At 42.4% G+C, this 24,827-nt stretch overlaps 1 protein-coding gene across 1 annotated transcript; it reads right to left on the bottom strand.

Moving 5' to 3' along the window:
• Positions 1–9,944: 9,944 nt before the first annotated feature.
• On the bottom strand, positions 9,945–18,945 carry AMBP (alpha-1-microglobulin/bikunin precursor). Its single transcript, XM_075185404.1, has 10 exons — positions 18,736–18,945; positions 16,396–16,538; positions 14,760–14,836; positions 14,488–14,601; positions 14,191–14,292; positions 13,027–13,064; positions 11,935–12,016; positions 11,237–11,404; positions 10,400–10,573; positions 9,945–10,288 (listed from the first exon to the last, which is right to left on the bottom strand). The coding sequence occupies exons 1-10, from the start codon at positions 18,847–18,849 to the stop codon at positions 10,269–10,271; spliced, it is 1,032 nt and encodes a 343-aa protein (XP_075041505.1). The 5' UTR covers positions 18,850–18,945; the 3' UTR covers positions 9,945–10,268.
• Positions 18,946–24,827: the final 5,882 nt, after the last annotated feature.

Raw genomic sequence — 24,827 nt, 5'->3', positions numbered from 1 at the left:
TCCCTTGTTTTATATGCTGGATGTAATTACTAGTAACTATTCTCATTCTGTGTATATAGACTGCTCAGTACCACTTCCCTTGTTCCACATCCCTGGATGTAATTACTAGTAACTGTTCTCATTATGTGTATATAGACTGCACAGTACCACTTCCCTTGTTTTATATGCTGGATGCAATTACTGGTAACTGTTCTCATTATGTATATATAGACTGCACAGTACCACTTCCCATGTTTTATATGCTGGATGTAATTACTAGTAACTGTTCTCGTTATGTGTATATAGACTGCTCAGTACCACTTCCCTTGTTTTATATGCTGGATGTAATCACTAGTAACTGTTCTCATTATGTGTATATAGACTGCTCAGTACCACTTCCCTTGTTCCACATCCCTGGATGTAATCACTAGTAACTGTTCTCATTCTGTGTATATAGACTGCTCAGTACCACTTCCCTTGTTTTATATGCTGGATGTAATTACTAGTAACTGTTCTCATTCTGTGTATATAGACTGCTCAGTACCACTTCCCTTGTTTTATATGCTGGATGTAATTACTGGTAACTGTTCTCATTCTTTGTATATAGACTGCACAGTACCTCTTCCCTTGTTTTATATGCTGGATGTAATTACTGGTAACTGTTCTCATTCTGTGTATATAGACTGCTCAGTACCACTTCCCTTGTTTTATATGCTGTATGTAATCACTAGTAACTGTTCTCATTCTGTGTATATAGACTGCTCAGTACCACTTCCCTTGTTTTATATGCTGTATGTAATCACTAGTAACTGTTCTCATTCTGTGTATATAGACTGCTCAGTACCACTTCCCTTGTTTTATATGCTGGATGTAATTACTGGTAACTGTTCTCATTCTTTGTATATAGACTGCACAGTACCTCTTCCCTTGTTTTATATGCTGGATGTAATTACTGGTAACTGTTCTCATTCTGTGTATATAGACTGCTCAGTACCACTTCCCTTGTTTTATATGCTGTATGTAATCACTAGTAACTGTTCTCATTCTGTGTATATAGACTGCTCAGTACCACTTCCCTTGTTTTATATGCTGTATGTAATCACTAGTAACTGTTCTCATTCTGTGTATATAGACTGCTCAGTACCACTTCCCTTGTTTTATATGCTGGATGTAATTACTGGTAACTGTTCTCATTCTGTGTATATAGACTGCTCAGTACCACTTCCCTTGTTCCACATCCCTGGATGTAATTACTAGTAACTGTTCTCATTATGTGTATATAGACTGCACAGTACCACTTCCCTTGTTTTATATGCTGGATGCAATTACTGGTAACTGTTCTCATTATGTATATATAGACTGCACAGTACCACTTCCCATGTTTTATATGCTGGATGTAATTACTAGTAACTGTTCTCGTTATGTGTATATAGACTGCTCAGTACCACTTCCCTTGTTTTATATGCTGGATGTAATCACTAGTAACTGTTCTCATTATGTGTATATAGACTGCTCAGTACCACTTCCCTTGTTCCACATCCCTGGATGTAATCACTAGTAACTGTTCTCATTCTGTGTATATAGACTGCTCAGTACCACTTCCCTTGTTTTATATGCTGGATGTAATTACTAGTAACTGTTCTCATTCTGTGTATATAGACTGCTCAGTACCACTTCCCTTGTTTTATATGCCGGATGTAATTACTGGTAACTGTTCTCATTCTTTGTATATAGACTGCACAGTACCTCTTCCCTTGTTTTATATGCTGGATGTAATTACTGGTAACTGTTCTCATTCTGTGTATATAGACTGCTCAGTACCACTTCCCTTGTTTTATATGCTGTATGTAATTACTAGTAACTGTTCTCGTTCTGTGTATATAGACTGCTCAGTGCCACTTCCCTTGTTTTCTATGCTGGATGTAATTACTAGTAACTGTTCTCGTTCTGTGTATATAGACTGCTCAGTGCCACTTCCCTTGTTTTATATGCTGGATGTAATTACTAGTAACTATTCTCATTATGTGTATATAGACTGCTCAGTACCACTTCCCTTGTTTTATATGCTGGATGTAATTACTAGTAACTGTTCTCGTTCTGTGTATATAGACTGCTCAGTGCCACTTCCCTTGTTTTATATGCTGGATGTAATTACTAGTAACTATTCTCATTCTGTGTATATAGACTGCTCAGTACCACTTCCCTTGTTCCACATCCCTGGATGTAATTACTAGTAACTGTTCTCATTATGTGTATATAGACTGCACAGTACCACTTCCCTTGTTTTATATGCTGGATGCAATTACTGGTAACTGTTCTCATTATGTATATATAGACTGCACAGTACCACTTCCCATGTTTTATATGCTGGATGTAATTACTAGTAACTGTTCTCGTTATGTGTATATAGACTGCTCAGTACCACTTCCCTTGTTTTATATGCTGGATGTAATCACTAGTAACTGTTCTCATTATGTGTATATAGACTGCTCAGTACCACTTCCCTTGTTCCACATCCCTGGATGTAATCACTAGTAACTGTTCTCATTCTGTGTATATAGACTGCTCAGTACCACTTCCCTTGTTTTATATGCTGGATGTAATTACTAGTAACTGTTCTCATTCTGTGTATATAGACTGCTCAGTACCACTTCCCTTGTTTTATATGCTGGATGTAATTACTGGTAACTGTTCTCATTCTTTGTATATAGACTGCACAGTACCTCTTCCCTTGTTTTATATGCTGGATGTAATTACTGGTAACTGTTCTCATTCTGTGTATATAGACTGCTCAGTACCACTTCCCTTGTTTTATATGCTGTATGTAATCACTAGTAACTGTTCTCATTCTGTGTATATAGACTGCTCAGTACCACTTCCCTTGTTTTATATGCTGTATGTAATCACTAGTAACTGTTCTCATTCTGTGTATATAGACTGCTCAGTACCACTTCCCTTGTTTTATATGCTGGATGTAATTACTGGTAACTGTTCTCATTCTTTGTATATAGACTGCACAGTACCTCTTCCCTTGTTTTATATGCTGGATGTAATTACTGGTAACTGTTCTCATTCTGTGTATATAGACTGCTCAGTACCACTTCCCTTGTTTTATATGCTGTATGTAATCACTAGTAACTGTTCTCATTCTGTGTATATAGACTGCTCAGTACCACTTCCCTTGTTTTATATGCTGTATGTAATCACTAGTAACTGTTCTCATTCTGTGTATATAGACTGCTCAGTACCACTTCCCTTGTTTTATATGCTGGATGTAATTACTGGTAACTGTTCTCATTCTGTGTATATAGACTGCTCAGTACCACTTCCCTTGTTCCACATCCCTGGATGTAATTACTAGTAACTGTTCTCATTATGTGTATATAGACTGCTCAGTACCACTTCCCTTGTTTTATATGCTGGATGTAATCACTAGTAACTGTTCTCATTATGTGTATATAGACTGCTCAGTACCACTTCCCTTGTTCCACATCCCTGGATGTAATCACTAGTAACTGTTCTCATTCTGTGTATATAGACTGCTCAGTACCACTTCCCTTGTTTTATATGCTGGATGTAATTACTAGTAACTGTTCTCATTCTGTGTATATAGACTGCTCAGTACCACTTCCCTTGTTTTATATGCCGGATGTAATTACTGGTAACTGTTCTCATTCTTTGTATATAGACTGCACAGTACCTCTTCCCTTGTTTTATATGCTGGATGTAATTACTGGTAACTGTTCTCATTCTGTGTATATAGACTGCTCAGTACCACTTCCCTTGTTTTATATGCTGTATGTAATCACTAGTAACTGTTCTCATTCTGTGTATATAGACTGCTCAGTACCACTTCCCTTGTTTTATATGCTGTATGTAATCACTAGTAACTGTTCTCATTCTGTGTATATAGACTGCTCAGTACCACTTCCCTTGTTTTATATGCTGGATGTAATTACTGGTAACTGTTCTCATTCTGTGTATATAGACTGCACAGTACCACTTCCCTTGTTTTATATGCTGGATGTAATTACTGGTAACTGTTCTCATTCTGTGTATATAGACTGCTCAGTACCACTTCCCTTGTTTTATATGCTGTATGTAATCACTAGTAACTGTTCTCATTCTGTGTATATAGACTGCTCAGTACCACTTCCCTTGTTCCACATCCCTCGATGTAATCACTAGTAACTGTTCTCATTATGTATATATAGAATGCACAGTACCACTTCCCTTGTTTTATATGCTGGATGTAATCACTAGTAACTGTTCTCATTATGTATATATAGACTGCACAGTACCACTTCCCATGTTTTATATGCTGGATGTAATCACTAGTAACTATTCTCATTATGTGTATATAGACTGCTCAGTACCACTTCCCTTGTTCCACATCCCTGGATGTAATCACTAGTAACTATTCTCATTCTGTATATATAGACTGCACAGTACCACTTCCCTTGTTTTATATGCTGGATGTAATTACTAGTAACTATTCTCATTCTGTGTATATAGACTGCACAGTACCACTTCCCTTGTTTTATATGCTGGATGTAATTACTAGTAACTGTTCTCATTCTGTGTATATAGGCTGCACAGTGCCACTTCCCTTGTTTTATATGCTGGATGTAATTACTAGTAACTGTTCTCATTCTGTGTATATAGACTGCTCAGTACCACTTCCCTTGTTTTATATGCTGGATGTAATTACTAGTAACTGTTCTCATTCTGTGTATATAGACTGCACAGTACCACTTCCCTTGTTTTATATGCTGGATGTAATTACTAGTAACTATTCTCATTATGTATATATAGACTGCACAGTACCACTTCCCTTGTTTTATATGCTGGATGTAATTACTAGTAACTATTCTCATTATGTATATGTAGACTGCACAGTACCACTTCCCTTGTGCTGTCTGTTACTTTCTGAACCAATGATCATGTCAGTGAGTGTGGTCCGTGTCATTGCACCTGTTCAGTGGAGGATTGTGGTTATTTAGGGGAAGTTTGTGTTTCCTGTCACATATATAAATCAGGTGCTTTATGGCCAGTTCCCCACAGGTTCAGGTCCACTCTGAGCAGGAAATAAACCCAAAATCTCTTGTGCATAAAATAAGGACGAGCCACAAGTTACCGAACCTCGTTCCTCCTGAAAATATTCTATAGACCTGATAACTGCGGCCATTATTTTGCCCCCATCCCGGTCACCACTTGTTCTCCAGCCAGATAAACCAGCTCCATCGCTTCCCCCCGTTCCTGGTGGCTGCCCGGCACTGAATGGGTTACAGACCCAACCCTTTTACACAGCCCAAACCCACCCCGCACCCCCCCCCCCTTTTTTTTAACCAACTTTTCAAAGGTCTCATTCATGCTGTGCAGCCACACAGAAAATGTGGGGCCAGATTGATGTCTATAGAGAGAAACATTAGTATAGGCCCAGCTTGGTAAGGGGAGGGAGGTGGGGGGGGGGGGGGGTCTTTTTGATGTTGTAATCTCCCCTCCCCCAAAACCCCAAAAGTCCTTTTTTTTTTTTTTCTTTTTCTTCAGAAAGCTTTGTAAGTTCAGATAAAGAGCCGAAGATCGGACCATGGACCTTGTACTATCCGAGCTGGGAGATCAGCGAGTGTTACAGACACCTCAGCTATTATTGGGCGTATCTAACCTTCTAAAGAGGAAAAGTGGAGGTGTTGCCCATAGCAACCTATCGGATTCTAGCTCTCATTTACCTGATACATACCAGGTACATGAGAGCTAGAATCGATTGGTTGCTATGGGCAACACCTCCACTTTTCCTTTTTAGCAGGTTAGATACATCTACCTCCTAAGGCTCTACAGCGGTTTATTTTACCACTGCAATGGAGAGGGAAATATTTGTGTAAGACAGTATTTTAAGATCGAATTGGTCACAGTGTGCCCCAATTTTTCTTAAAATTTATAGCGGCACTGAAAAAAAAATGAATTCATATTTACCCAACTTACTCCCTTATCCAAACTTACAGGACTGTGAGGCCCTATGTTTGGGAGAATGTACCCCTGCTGGTACTCCGCCTGATGCTGCCTGTCCAATCAGCACTTGCGTGGGAAGGTTGGGAGAAGCCATTCAGCTATAGTTTTAAATATATAATGATGAGAGAGAATTTTTTTATAAATATATATATATATATATAGTGTTAATAAGTTATCAATGAGTTGGATGTAACTGTCAATCTTTGGAAATAATTAGCAGCTCTTCCAACACACCCATTAGGTGGCTGCCCAGTGTCGTTTTTGTTTTTATAATAAATGTCATCCAAATCCATCCAGTGGAAGGACCAGAACAGGCTCCCAGGGTCTATGTTCTGCCCAGCGTACACCAACGGGAGGTCCGACCGGGACCCTAACCTCCCCAGAACATGGCCAGGATCCAACTGGACCACCTTGTGTTACTCTCATCCCAATCTCTGCAGGGGTGTCCAAATGCATAACCGGACAGACAGATAGACCAATGATTTTTACATATAAGATATATGTTAATATACGTTGTAATGTCATCAGTAATATTATGCATTCATTGTTCATTGCGTGTTATAATGAATAATGCACCCCTACAGGAATTTCTTTGTGATATTTGAAGTCCCTCCTGAGTTCTGTATCCTTTGTGGAAAGGCAGACGGGGTGTCACTCAGCTGCGAACTGTGTGACTGATCAGGGACGTTCTCCCTTAATTCCAATGTGTTCATATGGGAGAGATTCAGCACCAAGGAACTCTGCGTCTTAGATGAAATCGCACAGACTTCAGTTGCTGACTTGGGAACCTAAAATGTGAGTTTTGTGGAGTGTAATTAAATCTGCCCACCAGACAGGGCTCACTCGATTCCCATCTAGGTCATTATTTTGGAGACATCGCTTTTCTTGTCAATGAATAAACTGCACTAATGTAATGGAACCAATGGAAGATTTTTAATATGTGATCTTTTGCTGCCACCTGGTGGTTACAATTGGGTACTGCTTTAACAAGTGCATAACAAAATCCTTATTACCATTAGATATGTTAAGAATGATGTGAAATATATAATTATATCTGGATAATTTTAGATCAGACAGGTATATTTAAATAATGGAAGAGCTTATACATTTTGATATACAATACTACAAATTCTGATGGCAACCGGCTAAGTTTGTTGTAAGCTTTTAGGTTTATGATAAAATCCAATATTTGACTTTCCTCTATTTTCTGGTTCATGTTGAAGACATGGCAGCTCTGTAGGCGGTACACCTTAGGATTTATACAAGGCGACCAATAGACAAAGTTGGAAAACACTATGTTGTGAAGAATGGGCAGTGGGCAGTGAGGCGACTCCTGTCTCGGGTGTTAGAGTGTGAGCTCTAAGGGCAAAGATTTTACTAGAATCTTTTGGGTCATACAGCATACTTCCACACAAGTCTGAACGTCAGTAACTATAAAAAAAATATATATATTCACCCCTTATTTCACATATCTTTATAGATCATGGAATGAAAATGGGTTTATTCTGACTTTCACCCGTTCCTTATTACAATATTACTCTAGATCCATCTGGATGGATTTGGATCGTTGGTGAATAGCAATTGTCCTATTGTCACAGGTTCTGGATGGGATTTCATCATCATCATCATCATTATCACCATCATCTATTTATTTATATAGCGCCACTAATTCCACAGCGCTGTACAGAGAACTCATTCACATCAGTCCCTGCCCCATTGGAGCATTCATACACACACACACAGACCGAGAGAGACTAAGGTCAATTTGATAGCAGCCAATTAACCTACCAGTATGTTTTTGGAGTGTGGGAGGAAACTGGAGCACCCGGAGGAAACCCACGCAAACACGGGGAGAACATACAAACTCCACACAGATAAGGCCATGGTCGGGAATCGAACTCATGACCCCAGTGCTGTGAGGCAGCAGTGCTAACCACTGAGCCACCGTGCTGCTCTTTTTTGTATATTACCCACTTCAATGTGGCTTTTGCTGTTTTATTTGGCTCATTGTCCTCCTGGGATATACATTTTCTAGATTAATACACTTGTGCTATATTCTCTCACATTAGGTCTGAAATATTCTTACACTCTTCCCCCCCTGATTGGCGCTTTTCAATAAACTTTTCTTGGATTTGTTTTGAATATTCTTTAATCCTCACGATGAAGCTTTTGTCTGGAAGCTGCATTAACCTAACTATGGACAGGAGTCACAGACAGGAGTGTTTCTTTTAAAATCAATTGAAACCCCTTTAATTGTAGACATTAATTACATGACCTTCAAAGAAAACCAATGGATGCTGGGTTTATTTTGGTGCATTTTCGGCAAAGGAATCAATTCTCACGTCAATTAGTGTCTTTTTGTTTCTATGTTAACAGGAAACAGAGGGTTAAAAAAAAAAGTGTCTGCATCATGGGTTGATGTAAACGGATTTTCTACTCATTGATTATCACAACAAAAGTTGTAAGGTGGTTGTGTAATTAGGTACAACACTGGTTTATAATGATGATGTGTTATTGGACCAATTGTGCGATTAGAAATCTCTCCCCCCCCCCTCTTAATTCTCCTCTCCAGTTTGTTCATTTTAATTTTACTTTCCACTAATTAATCCTACATTAATTATCCATAGTTTTGTTGCCATCCATATCCGCTGGGAAAGCCTTGTTTTGCCTATTTTTTTCATGCAAACTAAAAAAAAAGCATAAAAGGAAAATGCGTTTGTACCTGTTGGACCTACTTTGCAACTGGGGCCTGGCTCTTTCATTCCCTTTATTAACCCCTTCAGAGCTAAGAATGAGTGGGACTTGTCGTGCACACATACCTCAAAAGTGCTAAGGAAGAGTTCCACCCGTCCATAGCACACTTGGTCATATAAATAGTAAAATATATATATATATATATATATTTCCCTATCCCCCACCAGTATTTCCTGATGGTAGGGGGGGGTCAGGGGAAGAGGCATTTAATGACATCCTTGCTTAAGGATAACCATATTATTCCTACATATTTTACACCTTTCATTCAAGACTGTGCAAACTAGCAAAAAAGAATATGCACTATTTTTTTCAAGTGCAGATTTTATGGTGAAAACCTACGTGTAGAATCTTGATTTTTGTTGTTTTGGAAAGGTGGGTCGATGGCAAAGCACAAGGTATTTCTTGGTGTTTAGAGAGTAAAAATGCACACGTTTGCTTTTAGTTCACTTTCTTGCTATTTCGATTAAAAAAAAATAACACACTTTTTCTGGGCAATTGGGATAGATTTTCTTGGGCGTGACTTTATGTATAAACAAACTAATTGTATTTTCTGAAAATTTATAGTCTTCTGAAGAATAACGAGATAACTTGTGTTTACTTAATCAAATTACTGATGTTGATGTTGGAATGCGACCAGCCCAAAAAAGTACCAAAATAGGCTCAGTACTGGGGTGCGATAGGGCTCGGCCGAGGAGGGGTTAATCTAAGTGATGGGGGCAGCACAGTGGCTCAGTGGTTAGCACTTCTACCTTACAGCACTGTGGTCATGAGTTCAATTTCCGACCATGGCCTTATCTGTGTGTAGTTTGTATGTTCTCCCCGTGTTTGCGTGGGTTTCCTCCGGGTGCTCCGGTTTCCTCCTACACTCCAAAAACATACTAGTAGGTTAATTGGCTGCTAACAAATTGATCCTAGTCTGTGTGTCTGTGTGTGTGTGTGTGTGTGTGTGTGTGTGTGTGTAAGTTAGACTGTAAGCTCCAATGGGGCAGGGACTGATGTGAGTGAGTTCTCTGTACAGCGCTGCGGAATTAGTGGCACTATATAAATAAATGATGATGATGATGGTTAGTTCCCTGGGTAGGTTAGTGACATAACGCCAAACTCTCTCTGCAGTATAAGGTATCACAGCTCGTAGACAGAGATGCCAGTAGGAGAGAACATTATATATTATAACACAGAAGTTTATTAGCAGACACAAACACTTGACACAATAGCAGTTTATTTTTTAATCAGTTTGTACCAGAGCCAGGTTTCCACAACCCTGGCTCCACATTCGGTTTGTGAAATCACAGTAGCCTATAGGACTCTGCGTGACGGAGGGGGCGCTCTGTGTGTCTGGGTTCCCCACCAGATATAAAGCCCCCGCCACCTACTGCACAGCTAATACAATTAATAGATAAAATAGTAAACCGTTCACATGCTAACATTTTACTCCTATGTCTTTATGGCTTTGACCCGCTTACATCAGAAGAGTTTAAGGGGGAAGACTGAACAGCGCAGATAATCCTCCAGCCGCCGATTCTACATTAAATAAATTCTTCATTGTCTAAAATAGAGAACATACAGAAGAGAGGTTATAGTAAACGATAGAGTAGAAACAAATTAACTAAACCCACAGAATACGCAGCTGCTGGTATTCTCTCCGCCCAGTACCTACCAATTGATGGTATACCACAGTACTCCTTGCACTCCTTCTCCGTGTAGAAGTGATTGCCGTTCCCTCTGCAGCCGCTGTATTTGAAGGTGACGCACTTCCCTTGGGTAGAGTCAAATGCCCAGCGGGTCTGGGATAATTTGCATGGGCCTGCGACCATGGGCAAGCGACAGGCGGCTGGAAGAGAGAGCAGGAGGTCAGCCTGGGACAGATGGTAACAGCGGCAGGCAGTGACGCTGGTGGGAGTACCACCCGTTAAGGCACCCTTGTCGCCTGGCACCAGTTGAGGCAGGGTATAAGAGAAATGTTGGTATCTACAATTTTCCCTTGTTTTTTCTTCAGGCTGTTATTAATGGTTTATAGTTCTGGACTACCATGGCAACCACAGTCACATGGCACATGATGTAGTGAGCAGAGAGGCTTTGGAACACCCCTCTGAACTCTGTCTGCACTGTGACATCCTCCTTCTCCCCCCTCTGCCATCACATGACACGCTGGGTGGTTTGAGCCTGTGTCTGTGTAGCAGACTGACTGTGTCTAACAGCCATTTTTGTTTGCCAACCAGAGAGCTTTTAAAAAGGAGATATTGATTTGTTGGAGAATAGCTAAGAAAAAGAGCTATCGGATGTAGGATTTCTGCTTTAATCCCTGTCTGTCTTTCCTGTACTTTCTGTCCTATATTATGGCCACTTGGTTTCTAATTCTATACAGTCACTCATTTAGCCTATGGGCCATGGATATTTTTGGTGAGAGAGGACATGTTGCTTGAATGAATGAAGCCTGAGTATGAGCCATATAGTGTGATCGTGGGGTGTAGCAAAGCCTCTTACATATACCCACCCTCCGTTCTGCACGTCTGAAGACAGTATCGTTCCGTCTCAAAGTTATTGTGGTTTCCGAGGCAGCCGCCGTAACGGAACGTCTCACAGGCCATGGAAGATGAATTGTAGAAGTAGCGGAGTTTGGATCCTAGGCAGGGGCCAGCCGCTGGGGCCACGTGACAAGAGCCTGGGCAAAAAAAAAGGTGCCATTTAGAGAGGTAACATTTAAAGCAATGGTGTCTGTATATTATAAGTGTGTTTGCAGGATGAATATTATAAAGAAAAAAAGGTTATATCGTATAGTCTATGGATGTCGTCCGGAGAGACAGAGGCCAAATAAAGTATTGGAGGTCCACATCTGGCTCATAGGCCACAGATTGGATATCGATAAGCAGAAAATACATCACATATCGAAAAACACATTCCCTGACTATGTCCCACAATGCAGATTAACAACATTCAACCTTCTGGGCACTCCTGCAAGATATATTGATGTACAACGCATTTTTCCAGATGTCCCTATCTCACCCATACTTACCCTACGCTCCAGGAAAGTCTGGGAGATTCCTGAATTTCGTGGGAATCCTCATAGACTTCCGGGAGAGTAAGGCACCCCCCCCCCCCCCAGATCTTTCTTCTGAAGATGACGAGTCAATGCGAAACGCGTCATATTGACCCCGTGCATTTCTCCCATGTCCCTGATGATGTTACACCCACCTGCCCTGTTTTTGATGAATGGGGAGTTATCCAATCCTCCGGACCCTTCCTCTTCCTCTTTATCGACTGCTCTTTGGGTTCTCTGTGAATATGAATCAATCGTGTTTAGAACATTCCATGTTCAATCCTTCCTGTTCACTTCTATCGTACAGCTACATTTCCCATAGCACCTTAGTGACAAGTTGAACCCTTGTACGAGTGGCCGTAGCAGGGTTTATAATCTACTATCTATAATATTTGTGTTGATCGACCTGGTGTAATTATACTGAGAATTTATTATGACCAATATCTATCTTCTGTAATGGGTATTAATGTAAGTTTGTCAGACGAGGAGCCTTTCTCTACGGGCCTGCTCCAGACTGAAAACCTATTGTCGACAGACTATAATTCTGTTATTTGTTGTTAAAGGCACCTTAACACTTTTTTTTTTATTTTATAATGTCCCCCTGTAATTGTCTAATATGTAAATATAAGAAGACAAATGTATAATAGCAATAATCTTGTTGCAGGATTTGATGTGCCGTTTGCTGGCAGAGTTTAATATTCACTAAGGAGCCGTTGTCTTTGTCTCTGTCCCTTAATTCTCTCATCTCAAAGACCTCCTGTGTGTGTTATTCATGTGTGACTGTCCCCACCCTTTGTGATGTGGACACGCCCCTAACATTATGCAGCCACACACCCTTTTTGAAGGGCGTGGCCATAATCCGATTCTGTAAACTGTGATGTTAAAAAGTATTGGAACGACAGGTCAGATTATATGGGCCACAAATCTCATGTTTGGCTGTAGCCCATGTACAGACATAACCATCGTGGGCTTCAATCAGAGATAGGAGCAAATCCAGCTGAATGGAGCAAATTTGCCCCCGGACAAACTATGTCACACTGCAAGAGGGGCAAATAATAAAAAAAACAAAAAACCTCCCCAGATGGATTTATTCCTGTAACTAATTAAGGCTCAATATTATATTAGTGCCCTTAATTTTAATGGTCTGAGAATTCGGTGTGACGTATTAATCGTCTCCCATAACACAAGATGTTCTACTTAACTATATATCTTGTAATAGACGAGAGAGTATTTGCATGAAACCTTACCCTGTGTGTTACCTCGATGTCCCCTGGTGTGCATTCACCTGTCCAGGAGCACAAAATAAAGAGAATATTATTTTCTTCACTTTCACCATCTATCTGAGCCTTCTCCTGCTGTGTCTAGCACTAGCCCCCCCTGCTGTGTCTAGCAAAATCCCCCCCCCCCCCCCCCCCCGATGTGTCTAGCACTAGCCCCCTGCTGTGTCTAGCACTAGCCCACCGCTGTGTCTAGCACTATCCCCCCCTGCTGAGTCTTACAGTAGCCCCTTGCTGCGTCTTACATTAGCCTCCCGCTGTGTCTTACATTAGCCTCCCGCTGCATCTTACATTAGCCTCCCGCTGTGTTATTCCAGGCACACACACCCCTAAACTGTCAGTTGCTTACAGGAGATAGGAGCACTTTTTAATGCGGTTGGATGGAGGACTCTGCAGCCAAACGGGGGCAGGGGGCATATTTGGCCAAAGTTTGCCCTGCAGGGCAAAATGCCAACTGATCACATGATTCTCACATCCAATCCTGGGATAACGCCTTTAGCTAGGTACACCTCACTACTGCCAAGTCCCCGATCCAATCACAGTATTGCAATATGGCCAGGGGGCTGTCATTACGCTTTTAAGAGTGCATGTATAGTCCAACAGTAGGAAAATCTGACAAAGTAATTTCTGCAGGGTTGTGTGATTTGTAGATTTCTCCATAGCAGGACACATATATATAAAGCTTGCTGTATATACTGTATAATGAATTTATTGGGAAGCTCTATAAACAGTGGCTATTTTGGTGAAATGTGTACTTGGCGAATCCCCCCCGCAATTTTTTTATGTTTGTTGGCAGAGCTGTAACTTAAAATTTTAGCACTTCCGGTAAGAAGGAAAACTGCCGCCCCTCTAGCCCTGAATTTTAACCAAACGAACCTAAATCATTTATAAACTGTGCCCCCCTTCAACGTTGGGCCCTGGGCGGTCGCCCCTCTCGCGCAGGAGATTTTGTATTTTAGGTCGGGAGGGGAACGCTGCACACAGCATTTTTACAGCGAGAAAATCGCTGGTAGAAAAATGCTGCTTAGATGAATCAAAAGTTCCAGCTGCAAGGACAGAGGATACCGTGAGGGGGACGCAGCGCTAAAACAGAGCATTGTGTTTCTGATGGGTACAAACTAGGCAGACAGCGACCTTTGTTACTCAGGGTAAAGATGCTGTCCTCGGCGATTCCTTGCTCCAAAGCGAACTGCTTGAAATCCTCAATCAGACTTTGCCTCAGCTCTGGGGTGCGTCCTAAGTTCAAAAAAGAAGATTTAGAGACAGTTTTTTGTTTTGCTGAGATATTTGCTCACAAGTAGGATCCCTTACTGCACAATGACCCTGGAGATAGAGGCCAAATTGCCCTGAAACTTCTTTATGTAAATATATTATTTGGGTTGGCAGATCATGTTGTCAGGTGCCGTGTGAGGTCCTCACACCAGTACTTACCGTACAGTTTCACCGTAGTGGTGGTTTCACCTTTCGCAGTTTTCCTCATCAGCACCGTTGCGTACTCGTTGTAATTGGTGAAGACAACGTAATTGTTGATTGTCATTCCGTATTCTGTAGGGAGGACAAGAAAATGTTGAGTAGAATAATAGTTATGGGGAACTGTGTGTGTTAAAGTGTAGCGGAAAATTGGAGATTCTACGACCGTCGTGTGTACGGTAACGTCCCTCACGGAGGTCAGAGCAGTTTGTGAGCAATGTTTATGAACTTACTTTCCTTGAAGTAATTAAATTTCCCAGGTACTTCTGTTTTCTCAAGTACACCGTTGACTTGTGAGCATTTTCCACGTCTGCGAGGAGAAATTAGTTACAGGGTGAGTGAATTACCTGTTATTTTATTTGTTGTTCAAGAGCATAGCTTATAGTTTTTTAAAAAGCAAAATATGAGGGGGCACGAGGGGGAGGTCTGAGGGGGTACGTGGGGGAGGTCTGAGGGGGCACGAGGGGGAGGTCTGAGCAGGCACGAGGGGGAGGTCTGAGGGGATATATGGAGGAGGTCTGTGGGGGCACGTGGGGGAGGTCTGTGGGGGTACATGGAGGAGGTCTGCGAGGGCATGTGGGGGAGGTCTGAGGGGGCACGTGTGGGAGGTCTGAGGGGCACGTGGGGGGGTCTGAGGTGGTATGTGGGGGGTTTGAGGGGGCACATGGGGAGGTCTGAGGGGGGGCACGTGGGGAGGTCTGAGGGGGCACGTGTGGGAGGTCTGAGGGTCTATGTGGGGGAGGTCTGTGGCGGCATGTAGGGGAGGTCTGGGGGTATGTGGGGGATGTCTAAGGGGGCATGTGGGGGAGGTCTGAGGGACATATGAGGAGTTCTAGGGGGGCATCTGGGGGGAATTTTGTGACAAGTGGGGGTCTGTGTCCATTGGGCTATATTTTGTAGCACGTGGCAGATCTGAGTGGAATTTTGGAGCAGGTGGGCATGTGGGTGCATTGTGGGATAGGTCAAGTGGCCGCGCCAAAGTTGTTTTGAAATGAAGGTTAATGGGCGGCCCTTGTAGTATATTGAATTGCCCATCACTGCTCTAACATCTTGACCTGACCCCATCATGTCCCTCCAAACAGGCCAGTTTACCTCCATCTCGGCCCACCCCACTCCCACCTGACTTCCCGGCATTTCCAGGTTCTCATCCATAACCCTCTGCCACAAGTTCCCCATATCTGAACATTCCCCCCTTCCTCTAGATTGTAAGCTTGTGACGCGGAGCCCTGTCTACCCCGTCTGTGGTTCGTTTCTGATCCCATCCAATTCCATGTCCATCGTAACCAATGTGGTGCCCAAGATGGCCGCCTCACCTGTCTCATATCACATGTTTTATACAGAACAGGAGCCGTGGACATGATTTGGCAGATCTGGGCGCATTGGGTGGGGTTTGGCCGATTGGTCACAGCTCATTTAGTCCCGATATTTAGCTTTGTAAAATGTGGCAGATATTGTATTATATACAGATAATTACCCCGTGTGTCCACTATACCCGGCAGGGCCGTAACTAGGGCTGTGTGACAGGGGCGACCGCCCAGGGCGCAACGCTGAAGGGGGGCGCAATTTAGGAATATTTTAGGTTAATTTGGTTAAAATTGAGGGCTAGGGGGGCGGCATTTGTCTTTCTCGCCCAGGGCGCTAGAATTCTAAGTTACGGCTCTGGCCGGTCCCAGCCATCTGCCAACACGTATATCTATAAGGCCCGATAATCATCATAACTGCGATATAGTTTAATCACTAATGTTTTAAATATGTCTTCTGCTAGTGACAATTCCTGGAACACCCGGCTAGACGTACAGTCTGTAGTGTTATCTTCATGTACTACTGAATTAGGGAGTATTTGTAATTGTAGAAAGATGGTTTTTGCACCTCATCCTCGTGCTGACTATTTGGATCTCATTCTCCTTCTGACTCTCGCTGAGCTCCAGAGTCCCTACGTCAAATTTGCCCTTGTAGAGTTTGACATATCTGCACGTGGATCCGATGGCGACGTCGTACCACTTCCCGAAGATCTGATGGAGACATAAGGCGGAGGAGGGATATGACAAACTTTTATTTCTTTTATCCATTCCTAGAGACGTAGATCCTTTAAATGCTGCAATTTACCCCCAAAATTTGGGCGTACAGCTGAGTGATAACCGGCTGTACCAGTGACACTCACATTCACGTTCCACAAATAAATATATATAAAAAAAATAGAGAGAGAGAAAAAACAGATTCAAAATATTAAAAAAAAACAAAAAAAACAAAAAAAACAAAACACCTTTACATGTAAAAATATGAGAATAGAGCATTTTTTTAATGATTATTTTCTGTCATCCTGTTATTGTCATCCTAGGAACAGGTAATACCTGTTAAATAGACAGTAGCCCTTTCGTGTATTGGGCAAAATGGAAAAAAAAAGCCCCATTGTTCAGCCCCATAGTCCTTCCAGAAATAGCTCTCGATCTAGACAAGGCTGAGGAAATCTGCGGCAGTGGAACTACAAGTCCCAGCAGGGGGGGGGGATTTGGAAGACACTCGGAAGCCTGTGAACATGCACTAGCTCATTAGAGAGAAGTGTAGCTGCTTTGTTGTAATCTGTAGCAATAATAGTTTTGCAATAAAAAAATCACTTGTACATCTCGTACACGCTATGAGCAGCAGTACAAATATTTATTATAGAGGAGGTGATTGCTACTGGACAAATATGCTGTTTATTATATGTTACCTAGTTTCAGATATACAAGTATTTATTATACATTCTGTCTGTGTATAAGGAAAACTCATTTATTTGTTTATCTAAAGGGGAATTTAATATCTTGAACATTAACTAAATTTGGAAAGTTCCTTATCAACGGGTTTGTGTATATCCTACTCTCCCGGAATGTCCGGGATACTCCCGGGAGAGCAGGGGACCCTCCTAGATGAACTGATGTGGTCGGGGGCTTGATGACTCGTTCTGAAGTGAATCATGCCATCAGTGCCCCTTAGTGAACAATGCCGCAAATTCGCACATTGCAAAATTGCGCAAGGGGGGGGGAGTCTAATGGGAGCCATGTACAAGTGCTTTTACTACCGTATTTTATCATTCATGTTTAATAGCGCTTAACGCTATACATTGCGTGTGGTCCTGTCCATTCTATTTCTTTTGTTTATGTTGTGCCTTTTTGTATAACTATTAGAGTTGTTGTAATTTATTAAAGGTCATAACGCCTCCGTAACGTCATTTAAAGCCCAGCTACACTGTTTAAAAGGCTTTTCCACATTCATTCTGAGTTTAAACAACCAACCTGGCTATAAGAGTCCCTCCCCTGCAGAACCACCATATAGGGTCCCGGCTCTGAAATACAGGGCCTGAGTCATTAAGGAGAGCAAAGCATAAAAACAGGAGTAAATTTGCACCTGGGCAAGACCATGTTGTGTTTTGGGGGGGGGGGTAAATTTAAAATGTGGAGACAGATTTATAATTGATGTAGGGCAAGTCCTAGATCAACTTTAAATGTCAGTGGAAAAATAAAGCTATGAAGTACTTGTGTGCTACATGGAAAACAGACAGTATTTAACTTAGGTGCAAAATAATAAACTAATTTGCACCCCTTACATTGTAACATGGTTTGTCCCATATCAAATTTACTCATTTTTTTTTTCATTTTTTTTTTTTTTTTAGCTTTGCTCTCCTTAATTACTCAGACCCACAGCCGGAATCTCTGCTGATCAGCATTTGCGTGACTTTTTCCAGAGCAGTTGAGATCCAATGCAATGCTGCGGATGAAAGCCAGCTGCTGATTGGAGGATCGCCTGCTCTGGAGACACCCATAAGTAACTTAAGGTGATCAAGACAGATCCCCGCTGCACGTCACAGCCAGGACACCAGCAGATGGGAAGGCAGGGGATTGGTCAAATTCTATATTAAAATGTAAAATCCCTTTAAATTCGTATTGTCAAATAACGAAATAACTTGGAGGTTATCATTCTATTATCTGCTGCCCTCTGGTGGAAATACAGCCTTCATTAAACAATTTTGTAACCTGCATGTCTGCTGGAGCAATCAACCAACCTGTATGAAGTCAATTTAAAGAGCTACTAGCTTGGGCTTATGCATTCCCCTGCCTTCTGTTTTCACTACCATACGATAGAGAAAAATAATAACAAGTTATATGAATTGTTAAAAAAAAAAAAAGCAATATTACATTTATTTTTATACAATGTTGATCTTCGTGATCTTACCCTTGTGAGATCAAAGTTCTCCTGTGTTGGGATGGAGTCCTCCGTCTGTGCAGGGTTACCGGTCACCGTAGCCAGGAAGGCAGCCAGGAGAAAGCAGTAGATCTTCATGGTCATTATTAGAGCCTCTCGTCCCCCAGAGATAATCTGTTCTGGATGCTCTCTGCTCTCTGTAGACTTTGTGTAATGTGTGTTCTTGCTGAGGGTATGTGGGACTCAGTGTCTCATTAGCAAAATCTGACCAATGGCCAAGATCGTATTGATCCAAACTCCAAAAAAAACAAAAAACTCCCCACCCACGCTGCTAGAGTATATCTGAATACTGGGGGAAGGGGTGCAAATCAATAACACTAATCTTCTTGCTTTTTAAACTTTTTTTAGTGGCGCAGTACACATCACAGACGTTAATAAAACGGGCTCCAATAATTGCTTTGTTCTATTGACCCTATGGTTTTTGAATGCAGTATTTTGGATATTTGAATCGTGTCCGTTTTGTTTGTGTTGGGTTTATTTTTTCTCTTTGCTTCAATAAAAAATGTTTATTAAACCCCTACTCCTAGACCTGTTTAATTCCATTCTTCTTGGCAAGAAATTCCACGGGGCCACCACCAAAGCCAATATTGTAGTAATTCCCTAAAGAGAGTAAGGACCCCACATCAAACACCAATTGTGACCTGTCGCCCTATTAAATGTTGACCTCAAACTAGTTGCCAAACTCTTAACTACTAGACTAGCTCGGGTTATTCCTTCGTTAGTTCGTCCGGATCAAGTGGGTTTTATCCCCAGTCGACAAACCGTGGATGACACGCGAAAAGCCATTAGTTTAATTTGTGCCACAAAAAAACAAACACCCCCATTCTGGTGGTTGCCCCCGATGCGGAAAAAGCTTTTCGACAGAGTTTCTTGGCCCTTTATGCGTCAAGTTTTTTCCACTGCCGGTTTCAAAAGCCCCTTTTATCCACGGCATCGCCTCTCCGTACTTCAACGCCATCGTCTAGGTCCTCGCTAATGACTGTGCCTCCCCCTCATTTACTATTAAAAAAGGTACGAGAACAAGGCTGCCCCTTGTTGCCCGTCCTCTTTGCCTTGATGATGTTGCAGCTCGCTGCTAGAATTCGCAATACGGCCCAGCCCGCCCTGAACTGGGACCCTGGTGCCAACGTTAGTATTGTGAGATTAATTGCCTACAATTACATTAAAGCACATTCTGTTTACTTAAGTGACTTAAATATTCCTAGTGTAGCGCGAGTGTAAATGTCTGTATGGAGTCAGGTTCTGTGTTAGTTGTAATACCGATGTAACCCAATGGTAATGCTCTTTACTCTTCAAATCTACCGACTGATCTTCACATTGACCCGTATTTATATCAACTATATATTTTTATGCACAGAAACCTCCTAACCATTTATATTCACTTTATCAGTCGCTTAACCTAACCGCATTGAGAGACCCTTATAACGGCGATATTGGTAGATCTCAAAGTCTCTGACTGAAATCACAATATGGTTTTACCCGGACTTCACCTCTGACCCCTGTGTGTGCGCTCCATACTCATTAACCAGGAAAAGACAAGTGATTTTCAAAGAGCAAAAATCAAATATCTTTCCTTGTTTATCGCTGTGAGAAGTGACATTGGTGATGATACATCTTTTTGTTATAGAGTTTAGATTAATTATTTATGATGGGATAATTCAAAGTTGAATAATAATGGCGGTGGTCACGGATATTAATCTAGAAGTTCTTAACCTTTCTCTGGAAACTGCAAAGACTGTCGGGTCCCTATTTTAGATTCCCTGGTTTCACACTTTCCAGGAATTTACACTTTTTCCTGTACAATCATTTCCTAATGCATTTCAGTGGGACCCTATCCCCTGGTTTTACATAACCTTTTTCTGTGTTTTGGTTAAGCACACTTAAATGCTGATCGTCCATAAAATCACGTGACACACACTTTCCGACAAGCGTTGGCTTCCTTTTAGATCTATTTAGTTTTGCGTGGAGAAGTCTTAACACTACAATGGAGGTCTATGGAAACTGGGTCTGAGCACCTTGTTGTATTCAATAATCTCCTGCTCTTCTGGGGTGTGCACAGTTTTGCAACCAATATATGAGGAGATGAGTGATGTGTTAGTGAGGACAGTGCTGCATGTGACAGGGGCAGTGACATGATGTGAGGAGGGGAATGGAGGCAGCAGGAAGCCACAGACTGAGAGTTATATAGTGGAAGGAGCAGGGTCCCCCATCAGCACAGAGTATATCAGGAGATGAGTGATGTGTTAGTGAGGACAGGGATGCATGTGACAGGGGCAGTGACATGATGTGAGGAGGGGAATGGAGGCAGCAGGAAGCCACAGACTGAGAGTTATATAGTGGAAGGAGCAGGGTCCCCAGCAGCACAGAGTATATCAGGAGATGAGTGATGTGTTAGTGAGGACAGGGCTGCATGTGACAGGGGCAGTGACATGATGTGAGGAGGGGAATGGAGGCAGCAGGAAGTCACAGACTGAGAGTTATATAGTGGAAGGAGCAGGGTCCCCAGCAGCACAGAGTATATCAGGAGATGAGTGATGTGTTAGTGAGGACAGGTCTGCATGTGACAGGGGCAGTGACATGATGTGAGGAGGGGAATGGAGGCAGCAGGAAGCCACAGACTGAGAGTTATATGGTGGAAGGAGCAGGGTCCCCCAGCAGCACAGAGTATATCAGGAGATGAGTGATGTGTTAGTGAGGACAGGGCTGCATGTGACAGGGGCAGTGACATGATATGATGAGGGGAATGGAGGCAGCAGGAAGCCACAGACTGGGAGTTATATAGTGGAAGGAGCAGGGTCCCCAGCAGCACAGAGTAGTGATGTGAGGCTCCTGGTGCAGAATGATTGTACTGTTAAGTGCCCCTCTATATGAAACAACCTGCGTCTGCAGCTATTCATACTGCAGGCTTGCCCTGTGATGACAAATCTGAAACAATCCAAAACGGATCTGTTTGGTGTCAGCGGAAGCAGTACTCAGAGGGCGGGATGTTGACTCACAGGTCTGTGATGTAAATGGCTTTTAACATTGAAGTCATTTCTCATTTCTTTACTGTATCTGCCTAATTTGTGGGTATTTGGTGACTTTGAATTTAAAGTAAATCTGTTTGTATTTAAAATCTAATATGCAACAGCTCAGCACAGTAGTTTATCTGTTAGTAATCATATCTCTCTGCTTTGGAAGTCCGCTCATCATGGACGCACAACAGTGTGCAGAGTGGTGGTGAGACAAACACCCTGAAGTCAGACTTTAGGGGCCAAACTCACCCCTCAGCCTTCTCATTTTGCACAGTACAGCCCCGTGGGTAAAATAAGAACTAACATTGTCCTGTCTGCTGTAAGTGTCCCTCTGTGTATAACTCCCAACATGTGAGTACCCGGCGTGGGGGGCGTGGTCAAATCACAATGGGGTGGTATGGCCACTCCCCTAGAGGGCTGACTAGTGCTATTAAGCACTAGCCAGCCTCTTATCAATCCCCCTTCCCCCCAAAAACACTGCAGCAGCAGTAAGTACGCAGCACTTGTACACCCCTCTCCGAGCTCTGGGACAGCGGGACAGAGCCCGAAAGTAGGGACTGTCCGGCAATGGGTGACCCACTCTATTTCCACCTCTGTACACTGGGGTCCTATATTCCCTTCCCCCAAAATCCAGGTCTGGATTCATGGGATGAACTGTATATATAACAATAAACCAGAACATTGGTTTAAGACACATATAATGTTATAACATCTTAAAATATTTTCACGGACCCCTTGCTGCTGTGCATCCCCCCAGGTGTCGTCTAATTCTGTCTTAGTGGACCTTGGAGTACTACAATTCCCATCATGCCTTGTTTACTGAATGTGATAATAGTGTACTTGTTTCACTTTAAAGACTAATTTTCAATAAACATCTAGGGGGTAAATGTATCAAGCTGAGAGTTTTCTGGCGGGTTTGAAAAGTGGAGATGTTGCCTATAGCAACCAATCAGATTCTAGCTATCAGTTTGTAGAATGTACTAAATAAATGACAGCTAGAATCTGATTGTTTTTTCAAACCCGCCAGAAAACTCTCAGCTTGATACATTTACCCCCTAAAGTCTAAATCAGTGTTTTCCAAATCCAGTCCTCAAGGTCACCTAACAGGGCAGGTTTTCCATATCTCCTTGTTGGAGCACAGGTGTGTTCATTAGTGACTGACACATTGTAACAGATCCACGGGTGGTGTAATTATGTCATTTACCTGCACTGTTAGGGGTCCCCGAAGACTGAATTTGGGGAATACTGCTGTAGAGAATCAAAATAAACGGTAAGAACTATATTTATGTAGAAATGTAAATCAAAATGTAAAAACTGGGACAATTCCAGGGACATAAATGTTTATAAAGCTTGAACCCAGAACAGTATTTTGTTATTAAGGACGGTTGCACATGGCAGCTGGAGCCTTTCACCAACAACCAATATAACACATAACACAACTCTGCTTTGTCGATTTTTGTTTTATTTCACTTTGAAATGGAAAAGAAAAGAACACAGGACAGAGACGGGGACGGGAAGTGGATCCCGTGGTTTTACATAACCTTTCTCTGTGTTTTGGTTAAGCACACTTAAATGCTGATCGTCCATAAAATCACGTGACACACACTTTCCGACAAGCGTTCCAAGGCTTCCTTTTAGATCTATTTAGTTTTGCGTGGAGAAGTCTTACCACTACAATGGAGGTCTATGGAAACTGGGTCTGAGCACCTTGTTGTATTCAATAATCTCCTGCTCTTCTGGGGTGTGCACAGTTTTGCAACCAATATATGAGGAGATGAGTGATGTGTTAGTGAGGACAGTGCTGCATGTGACAGGGGCAGTGACATGATGTGAGGAGGGGAATGGAGGCAGCAGGAAGCCACAGACTGAGAGTTATATAGTGGAAGGAGCAGGGTCCCCCAGCAGCACAGAGTATATCAGGAGATGAGTGATGTGTTAGTGAGGACAAGGCTGCATGTGACAGGGGCAGTGACATGATGTGAGGAGGGGAATGGAGGCAGCAGGAAGTCACAGACTGAGAGTTATATAGTGGAAGGTGCAGGGTCCCCAGCAGCACAGAGTAGTGATGTCAGGCTCCTTTGTCAGGCTTTGTACTGTTAAGTGCCCCTCTATATGAAACAACCTATGTCTGCAGCTATTCATACTGCAGGCTTGCCCTGTGATGACAAATCTGAAACAATCCAAAACAGATCTGTTCGGTGTCAGCGGAAGCAGTACTCAGAGGGCGGGATGTTGACTCACAGGTCTGTGATGTAAATGGCTTTTAACATTGAAGTCATTTCTCATTTCTTTACTGTATCTGCCTAATTTGTGGGTATTTGGTGACTTTGAATTTAAAGGAAATCTGTTTGTATTTAAAATCTAATATGCAACAGCTCAGCACAGTAGTTTATCTGTTAGTAATCATATCTCTCTGCTTTGGAAGTCCGCTCATCATGGACGCACAACAGTGTGCAGAGTGGTGGTGAGACAAACACCCTGAAGTCAGACTTTAGGGGCCAAACTCACCCCTCAGCCTTCTCATTTTGCACAGTACAGTCCCGTGGGTAAAATAAGAACTAACATTGTCCTGTCTGCTGTCAGTGTCCCTCTGTGTATAACTCCCAACATGTGAGTACCCGGCGTGGGGGGCGTGGTCAAATCACAATGGGGTGGTATGGCCACTCCCCTAGAGGGCTGACTAGTGCTATTAAGCACTAGCCAGCCTCTTATCAATCCCCCTTCCCCCCAAAAACACTGCAGCAGCAGTAAGTACGCAGCACTTGTACACCCCTCTCCGAGCTCTGGGACAGAGCCCGAAAGTAGGGACTGTCCGGCAATGGGTGACCCACTCTATTTCCACCTCTGTACACTGGGGTCCTATATTCCCTTCCCCCAAAATCCAGGTCTGGATTCATGGGATGAACTGTATATATAACAATAAACCAGAACATTGGTTTAAGACACATATAATGTTATAACATCTTAAAATATTTTCACGGACCCCTTGCTGCTGTGCATCCCCCCAGGTGTCGTCTAATTCTGTCTTAGTGGACCTTGGAGTACTAC

Source organism: Mixophyes fleayi, chromosome 9, assembly GCF_038048845.1.
Source record: "Mixophyes fleayi isolate aMixFle1 chromosome 9, aMixFle1.hap1, whole genome shotgun sequence".
Taxonomy (NCBI): domain Eukaryota; kingdom Metazoa; phylum Chordata; class Amphibia; order Anura; family Limnodynastidae; genus Mixophyes; species Mixophyes fleayi.
This window is presented reverse-complemented; position numbering and strand designations above follow the sequence as displayed.

What these genes read in the sequence shown, in the direction of transcription:
- AMBP (XM_075185404.1), bottom strand. Translation starts at nt 18,849, where the DNA reads ATGACCATGAAGATCTACTGCTTTCTCCTGGCTGCCTTCCTGGCTACG. An exon ending in AGAACTTTGATCTCACAAGG is followed by an intron (nt 16,539 to 18,735) that starts GTAAGATCACGA and finishes TGTCTCCATCAG; the next exon opens with ATCTTCGGGAAGTGGTACGA. An exon ending in CTTTACCCTGAGTAACAAAG is followed by an intron (nt 13,065 to 14,190) that starts GTCGCTGTCTGC and finishes GCTCCTGGACAG; the next exon opens with GTGAATGCACACCAGGGGAC.